The sequence below is a fragment of the Gouania willdenowi genome, chromosome 14, assembly GCF_900634775.1.
Source record: "Gouania willdenowi chromosome 14, fGouWil2.1, whole genome shotgun sequence".
Lineage (NCBI taxonomy): Eukaryota > Metazoa > Chordata > Actinopteri > Blenniiformes > Gobiesocidae > Gouania > Gouania willdenowi.
The window spans coordinates 35,497,712-35,506,425 of NC_041057.1; the positions used below are offsets into that span (position 1 = coordinate 35,497,712).

The 8,714-nt window shown below is 49.9% G+C and overlaps 2 protein-coding genes across 2 annotated transcripts; both read right to left on the reverse strand.

Annotated features, from left to right (window-relative positions):
* Positions 1 to 374: 374 nt before the first annotated feature.
* On the reverse strand, positions 375 to 3,060 carry LOC114475402 (radial spoke head protein 6 homolog A-like). Its single transcript, XM_028466170.1, has one exon. The coding sequence runs from the start codon at positions 1,902 to 1,904 to the stop codon at positions 417 to 419; it is 1,488 nt and encodes a 495-aa protein (XP_028321971.1). The 5' UTR covers positions 1,905 to 3,060; the 3' UTR covers positions 375 to 416.
* Positions 3,061 to 5,956: 2,896 nt separating this feature from the next.
* LOC114475401 (radial spoke head protein 6 homolog A-like) lies at positions 5,957 to 7,894 on the reverse strand. Its single transcript, XM_028466169.1, has one exon. It carries the CDS (start codon positions 7,801 to 7,803, stop codon positions 6,316 to 6,318), a length of 1,488 nt encoding a protein of 495 aa, XP_028321970.1. The 5' UTR covers positions 7,804 to 7,894; the 3' UTR covers positions 5,957 to 6,315.
* Between the last annotated feature and the right edge of the window lie 820 nt (positions 7,895 to 8,714).

Genomic DNA, 8,714 nt, shown 5'->3' on the forward strand with positions numbered 1-8,714 from the left:
AATGATGACTATATACTATGGCCCAAATAAATGATGACTATATACTATGGCCCAAATACTATTAAACATTTTTTTGCCAGTTTAAACAAATTATTCCTACTTTTTAGATTACATTATATTTTGTAGATTACCCACAACCGTAGCACAAACTCTACAGGTTATTAAGCACTACAGGATTAAACTGGATCACCCCAGATAAACCCTAATAAAACACCTAAAAGAGTTCCCTAAATACAGATTTTAGTGTTTAACAAATTTACAGCTAGAATCCCCTCCGTTTCTTGCTGTGTGGGATTATATCCATGGTAACGCTAGGTTATTTTCAAACGTGCTAAGGTTATACATCAAAGGAACATTTTTCTTTTTGAATAAACTTTTTAACTTTCAGCACATTTAATCACTTTTGACACAAGTAATTATTCATCATCATCATCTTCTTTTTCCTCTTCATCTGACTCCTCCCTCTCCTCCTGGGATCCTTCATGCTCTTCCTGTGACTCCTCCTCCTCCACTGCTGGGTCTACAGCCTCTGAGATCTCTGGACCAGTAGGAAACTCCCCCTGTGGCAGAGGGGGGAGAGCTGGGCTGTAGCCTTCCCCCATGTACTTCACCCCCCATCCCACATAGATGTTGTCAAATTTCTTTCCATCGGCGTAGGCGACGGCTCCTGGCCACAGATTGGAACGGAGCACCGCCACAGCATGCTGAGGAGTAAGACGGGAGGACAGCCTGGTGTTCCATGGAGGGATGTTGAACATCTGTTCATCTTTGGAAAGGGGAGTAAGCAAGGGGGGGCCAATCTCAGGCTCAGGCTCATCTTCCTCCTCCTCCTCCTCTTCATTCTCATTGGAGTCATCTCCTGCCTTTGCAGCCAGGTTAACCCAGGTGCAGCGACCCTGCGGCAGGATGTGTTGAATGTTGTGAACCCAGTTGGTTAAAGACTCAGTCATTTCAGCAACTGGGATGCCCTCAAAGTCAGGGTTTACTTCATAGCTGTCCTCCGCATCGCTTTCCTCCTCCTCCTCCTGCATCTCATAGTAGCCCAGAGGACTAGCCTGTGTGCCTGCAGATATCCGAGATATTTGTGCCCTCAGATAATTGACTTCCTTCCCAGGAAAAGGAGGATTGCACACAACGGGCGCATCCAACCGTCCAGTGAAGAATTTGTGTATTTGTCGAGCAGCAGTGATCTGAGCTGGACTGACCGATGGAAGCTTGACCCATGGAAGGCCCGGCTCGCTGCACACATAAAACATAAACTTGTTAGCACCGGTTCCTAAGGCTTCCTTTGGCACCACAGGAGGAGGTTTTAAGTTTGTCTGAAGAAGAGGATCTTCCTCTTTCTTCACAGCACCTTCATCACTCTGCTCCTCTTCCTCCTTCTCCTCCTCCTCCTCCTCCTCCAACCCTTCTTTGCACTCAGCTTCAGCTACAATGTAGCTGCTTGTTGTTCCCAGTATTTTTCCCCACAGTCGGCAGCGCTGTAATTCCTCAGAGTCCACGAGCTGCTTTAGAGCCAGAAAGATCCTGTGCATCTCCTCCTTGCCCAGGCCTACTCCAGCCTGCTCCAGGAAGAACGCCAGCTCACTGACATTAGGCAGAGCCGTCTCCACCAGTTCCTCTTCCTGTTCTGCGTCGTCGGGGCGTACGAACAGCAGACGCTGCTGGTCAGCCAGCAGCTCAGCAGATGTAGGCTGAGAAAGGTCTTTGAGGGTGCTCTGCCAGTCTTTTAATGAATATTGCTTCACACGGTGGCTCACATCTTCAATGATATCCACGGCATTGTGTGGCTCCTCATCAATCACCTTCATCAGCACCTCGACCAGGTGGTCATAGAGGTTGAGCTGGCTTTCGGAGCTGCTTTTCTGCATGAAGGCTTTGACTTTGGCTGCCATTTTCTCCATTGTTTACCAAACACGGTAGATGTTTTCTGTTTCACACAACACGGAGCAGCACCACTGCAGTCACAGAGAAACTGTGACTGGTGTTCTTTCTAGGTAGACATCAAACTTCCTGTGACATCATAGCAACTTGATTCTGACTCCCGATTGGCTGCTGAAGAGAAGCTGTGACATCAACAACTGCAGAGGAGAATGCTGCCCTCTGATTGGGTGCTGAAAAACAGTGTAGAAAGTCCTGGACCCCAGCCTGCCCTGGCCGATTCTGGGGCTGGGGTGTTGGGGGCTCTGGAGGTGGCTACTGCTTGGGGGCGCTCTGTACCAGGGGGTGGCTGTGGGCTCCTCCACCGACTTGTCTGGGTGCTCCGGTTGAGTTCCCTGGGGTGGACCTTCCTCAAGAGTGTTGATGGCGTAGTGGGCTGGGTCAGTATCCTTGAGGACCTAAAGCCAAGGATCTGGTAGGCAGGATCTATTGTTGCGGCTGGGTGCTGGCCTCTTTTCTTGGTGGTCATGGGGGCGGTCCCCACGCGTGTTGGCTCGGGTGGCCCTTCGGGCAGGTGTGGTAAGTCAACACGGTGAGAGGGGAGGGCAGGGTCACGTCACCCCTCGGGATGGTGGTAGGGCGGTTTTTCTGTCTGAGGGCACCTGTGGGCTGCTACTCTGCAGCTGTTGCTTGCCATTGGCATGTCTCCTACTAATGGGGACGGCTGTTGGTCAGTAGGGCACTGATATGGTGCTGTCTGGTGGGCGGCGGGTCCTGGTTTGCTGTCATTGATCCATATGGGGCTGTGCAGTTCTGCTGGGTGCCTCGTCTGCTGGTTGGCGCTGGTAGCTGGCTCTCTCTGTGGGGCCATGCCTGGTGGCTCACCATCGGTGCTGGTCGGGTACCCTCGGGGGCTGGTGGGCTGCAGTCTGCCACTGTGACCTCTTGGTTTTATACGTGCCGCATACCTGTACGGTCAAAGAAGTGAAGGAAGAGAAGGAAGCGACGTGTCTGCAACAAGCCACTCTGATGAGTGTTTCAACCACCTGACTTTATGATTTACTCTGCTGTGATAAACACACACTTTAAGAAGCAGCATTTGTCCGACTCATAATCAGAATAGATGCTTAAGTAGCCATCTGGTTTACTTCAACCTGTAGTTTATTGGCCGAAAACAATAACAAGAGTGTGTGGATAGCCAACGACAATTGGTATGTTGTTCAGCTTTGGGATTCCAAACCCCCAAACACAGACGCCACCGTTTTCAAACACAAACACTGTTCATTTTGTCCACATATTGACAATAAAGTCTCTTTAGTCTTGTTTTTTGAAAGATGGCATGCATTCTTCTGCTTCAAATATATTTTTTAGCAAAAACCAAAAATAACAAACTTCTTAGTAAACAAAGGGTTTTCAGCTGTTTCTCAGTTTCACCCATGCACGTACGTTCCTGGTTTTCTGATGGGGCGTCACACATTGGTAATTGGGAGCCACTGAACTTGAAGGAGCAGTTCTTCGCATCTGGACAGATCATAGTAACCTGGAAGACATTAAATCGGCGTTCCTCCAAATTGCGATACCACTCGTAGCTTTGACGATATTGTCCCACCCTCACGTATTTCAAACCAATAGATTCCCTTCCTATATTTATGCCATTTGTGTATGTGTATGTGTGTGTGTGTGTGTGTGTTGTCTGTTCCTCTCGCTTGTCAGTGTCTAGACATCCATCTTGTCGGTTAGGTGGTTTTTCAGGTGGTTTCTCCTCTATTTAATTGCCTCTCCACACACACACACACACACACACAAAGATAATGAACTAATCTGTCCTGGATCCACAGCAAGCGGCAGTAAAGTACTCAAATTAGATCGCTGTGAATTATTTAGCATCTGAAACTATTACTAGTCTGAATAATGCAGCACAAACGATAATATACGTTATTATAATCATTTTAGTTTGATCAGATGAATACTTTCAGAGATATGGACAATTTAGTGAGGGGTGTACAGTGTGTCCTTATTTTTCTTCCATCTTCATCTTCCAATATATCAGGAACTCCAGCACATAGGAAAAGTAAATATGGTATAGTGATAAGCTCCACCTACTCACTCAGAATATAGAAAAAGATCTGCTATACATTCTAATGCTGGGCGATATACCAATATTTTAATCTATATCGATATATTTATTAGCATAATATCGATATACTTCATTTCGTGTTAAAATAGCAATTTATTTATTTCCATTGGCCACAAATCCACACCTATTTCTCCCCTCCCTCTCCCGTGTCCACGCCTCACACACAGCCACTATGCTCCACCTCCCTCGCGCTGACGAAACCGCCCCTCCTCCTCCATAAATTCACAATTGTCAGTAATAATAAATAACTATTTGATAGTTAATTATAATAATGAAAAAACTGTACAACACTTTGTTCAGCTGAAGATGTTTTTAAAATGTGCACAAATGCACATAATTATTTTTCTAAATATCGATATTGTTCTTAACACCTCTGTTAATAAATGTCCCTGTCTGACATTTGGCCTGTGGCTTTAACTAACTTACCTTATCGGACAAGAAAATGCGGCCCGATCCGCACTTATTTTTTTAGGGCTCTATTCTCCGGTCCAGGCTGCTGTCACGCCCACCGTGCATAAGGTAGACCAAAAACGCGTGTGTGAATGAAGGCGGGCTGAAGGAAAGGAGGTCGTGATGTCATTTTTTTTGGGCTGTCTCGAAATCACGGAACCTGGAGTTTTCCCAACGCTTGTAAATGCCATTGAAATCCGTGAAAATGATAAAGTTCACTTTTAATTTGAAACACATTTATTGATGAACAATGTAACAGGTTGATTTGATCAGATCATTGATCAGTGATCTGATCAGATTATTGCAGTGTGACTGAGTCACAGTTAAAATATCTCTCCTTGATCATCATCACCTTCATCAAGCGCTGCCCCGAACCCAAATACGCAGCCAGGCCATCTCAAAGAGCGGGGGCCAAGAAGCCCCAGGCCACCCCCCACGGCTGAGCAGCCCCCCAGACACCCCAAAATTCCCAAGCTGAGAGGCAGCCACTGCCCCCCACATACACACTCAAGAAAGCCTCAAGTAGCCGAGGACCCAGCGCACCCCGCCACCGACCCCAACCCCAAGGCCCACCGCCAACCCAACCCCCAAGGGGAGGTCCCAGAGAGCCCCCCACCTAAGACCCCAGCAGAGGAGCCAAGGCTCACACCCAGGAGACGGCCAGAGCCAAATCAAATAGGCAGCGGGCGGGCCCAGAGCCAGCAGGCACCAGACCCCGGGCCAGAAGGACCTGGAATAGAAGCAGCACCGGAAGCAGCCCACTCAGGGCTGACGACCACATCCCCAGCCGCCTAGGGCACCAAGAGGACGCTGCAAGTCACCTCACCAGCCCCCAGACACACCAACCAAGCCCTCCAGAGTGCCTCAGTCACCTTTTATCGATGCCGCCCGCATGATGAGCCTGAGTTATTGCTAAAGTCAGCTCCCCCCCCAAGGGCCCAGCCAGACTGCCACACCGACATGCGACAGACCCTGGCCTCGCAGGGCACCGCCTAAGCAGGGGCCACCCGTAGGCCTGCAAGGGCGCGATCCGCGTCAGCTGCCTAGGAAGACCCCTACCCGGACTGGCCCAGCCAGCCGGCCAAGCCCCCCTATATCCCCAAGAGCACCCCCACCCCACGCCCCCCCCCGGAACGGGAACCTGTATGTGTGTAGTGAATGTATGAGGTGCAATTAAAAGAAAGGGAATGGAGGGGAGCGGTGCATCCCATCCAACCGTTGTGTAAATACTATGTGTATGTGCTCCGGAGAGTGGAGGTGGTGGTCATACCCTCCGGGGGGAGAGTGTGTTGAGGTGTGATTCAAATTGGTGGGATTGGTAGGGCAACTTGAGGTGGTAGTGCTGCCCCCGCGCCACTACCACAGGCACACAAGCGGCGGCCCCCTCCACCCTCAGCCCCACCATTCACCACCTTTTCCACCATTTTTGGTCACTTTTAACCATTTTATTTCTAATTAAATCAATGATGACTATATACTATGGCCCAAATAATATTAAACATTTTTTTGCCAGTTTAAACAAATTATTCCTACTTTTTAGATTACATTACATTTTTTAGATTACCCACAACCATAGCACAGACTGCAGGTTATTAAGCACTACAGGATTAAACTGGATCACCCCAGATAAACCTTAATAAAACACCTAAAAGAGTTCCCTAAATACAGACTTTAGTGTTTAACAAATTTACAGCTAGAATCCCCTCCGTTTCTTGCTGTGTGGGATTATATCCAGGGTAACGCTAGGTTATTTTCAAACGTGCTAAGGTTATACATCAAAGGAACATTTTTCTTTTTGAATAAACTTTTTAACTTTCAGCACATTTAATCACTTTGGACACAAGTAATTATTCATCATCATCATCTTCTTTTTCCTCTTCATCTGACTCCTCCCTCTCCTCCTGGGATCCTTCATGCTCTTCCTGTGACTCCTCCTCCTCCACTGCTGGGTCTACAGCCTCTGAGATCTCTGGACCAGTAGGAAACTCCCCCTGTGGCAGAGGGGGGAGAGCTGGGCTGTAGCCTTCCCCCATGTACTTCACCCCCCATCCCACATAGATGTTGTCAAATTTCTTTCCATCGGCGTAGGCGACGGCTCCTGGCCACAGATTGGAACGGAGCACCGCCACAGCATGCTGAGGAGTAAGACGGGAGGACAGCCTGGTGTTCCATGGAGGGATGTTGAACATCTGTTCATCTTTGGAAAGGGGAGTAAGCAAGGGGGGGCCAATCTCAGGCTCAGGCTCATCTTCCTCCTCCTCCTCCTCTTCATTCTCATTGGAGTCATCTCCTGCCTTTGCAGCCAGGTTAACCCAGGTGCATCGACCCTGCGGCAGGATGTGTTGAATGTTGTGAACCCAGTTGGTTAAAGACTCAGTCATTTCAGCAACTGGGATGCCCTCAAAGTCAGGGTTTACTTCATAGCTGTCCTCCGCATCGCTTTCCTCCTCCTCCTCCTGCATCTCATAGTAGCCCAGAGGACTAGCCTGTGTGCCTGCAGATATCCGAGATATTTGTGCCCTCAGATAATTGACTTCCTTCCCAGGAAAAGGAGGATTGCACACAACGGGCGCATCCAACCGTCCAGTGAAGAATTTGTGTATTTGTCGAGCAGCAGTGATCTGAGCTGGACTGACCGATGGAAGCTTGACCCATGGAAGGCCCGGCTCGCTGCACACATAAAACATAAACTTGTTAGCACCGGTTCCTAAGGCTTCCTTTGGCACCACAGGAGGAGGTTTTAAGTTTGTCTGAAGAAGAGGATCTTCCTCTTTCTTCACAGCACCTTCATCACTCTGCTCCTCTTCCTCCTTCTCCTCCTCCTCCTCATCCTCCAACCCTTCTTTGCACTCAGCTTCAGCTACAATGTAGCTGCTTGTTGTTCCCAGTATTTTTCCCCACAGTCGGCAGCGCTGTAATTCCTCAGAGTCCACGAGCTGCTTTAGAGCCAGAAAGATCCTGTGCATCTCCTCCTTGCCCAGGCCTACTCCAGCCTGCTCCAGGAAGAACGCCAGCTCACTGACATTAGGCAGAGCCGTCTCCACCAGTTCCTCTTCCTGTTCTGCGTCGTCGGGGCGTACGAACAGCAGACGCTGCTGGTCTGCCAGCAGCTCAGCAGATGTAGGCTGAGAAAGGTCTTTGAGGGTGCTCTGCCAGTCTTTTAATGAATATTGCTTCACACGGTGGCTCACATCTTCAATGATATCCACGGCATTGTGTGGCTCCTCATCAATCACCTTCATCAGCACCTCGACCAGGTGGTCATAGAGGTTGAGCTGGCTTTCGGAGCTGCTTTTCTGCATGAAGGCTTTGACTTTGGCTGCCATTTTCTCCATTGTTTACCAAACACGGTAGATGTTTTCTGTTTCACACAACACGGAGCAGCACCACTGCAGTCACAGAGAAACTGTGACTGGTGTTCTTTCTAGGTAGGACATCAAACTTCCTGTGACATCATAGCAACTTGATTCTGACTCCCGATTGGCTGCTGAAGAGAAGCTGTGACATCAACAACAGCAGAGGAAAATGCTGCCCTCTGATTGGGTGCTGAAAAACAGTGTAGCAAGTCCTGGACCCCAGCCTGCCCTGGCCGATTCTGGGGCTGGGGTGTTGGGGGCTCTGGAGGTGACTACTGCTTGGGGGCGCTGGGTACCAGGGGGTGGCTGTGGGCTCCTCCACCGACTTGTCTGGGTGCTCCGGTTGAGTTCCCTGGGGTGGACCTTCCTCAAGAGTGTTGATGGCGTAGTGGGCTGGGTCAGTCTCCTTGAGGACCTAAAGCCAAGGATCTGGTAGGCAGGATCTATTGTTGCGGCTGGGTGCTGGCCTCTTTTCTTGGTGGTCATGGGGGCGGTCCCCACGCGTGTTGGCTCGGGTGGCCCTTCGGGCAGGTGTGGTGAGTCAACACGGTGGAAGGGGAGGGCAGGGTCACGTCACCCCTCGGGATGGTGGTAGGGCGGTTTTTCTGTCTGAGGGCACCTGTGGGCTGCTACTCTGCAGCTGTTGCGTGCCATTGGCATGTCTCCTACTAATGGGGACGGCTGTTGGTCAGTAGCGCATTGATATGGTGCTGTCTGGTGGGCGGCGGGTCCTGGTTTGCTGTCATTGATCCATATGGGGCTGTGCAGTTCTGCTGGGTGCCTCGTCTGCTGGTTGGCGCTGGTAGCTGGCTCTCTCTGGGGGGCCATGCCTGGTGGCTCACCATCGGTGCTGGTCGGGTACCCTCGGGGGCTGGTGGGCTGCAGTCTGC

What these genes read in the sequence shown, in the direction of transcription:
- LOC114475402 (XM_028466170.1), bottom strand. Translation starts at nt 1,904, where the DNA reads ATGGAGAAAATGGCAGCCAAAGTCAAAGCCTTCATGCAGAAAAGCAGC.
- LOC114475401 (XM_028466169.1), bottom strand. Translation starts at nt 7,803, where the DNA reads ATGGAGAAAATGGCAGCCAAAGTCAAAGCCTTCATGCAGAAAAGCAGC.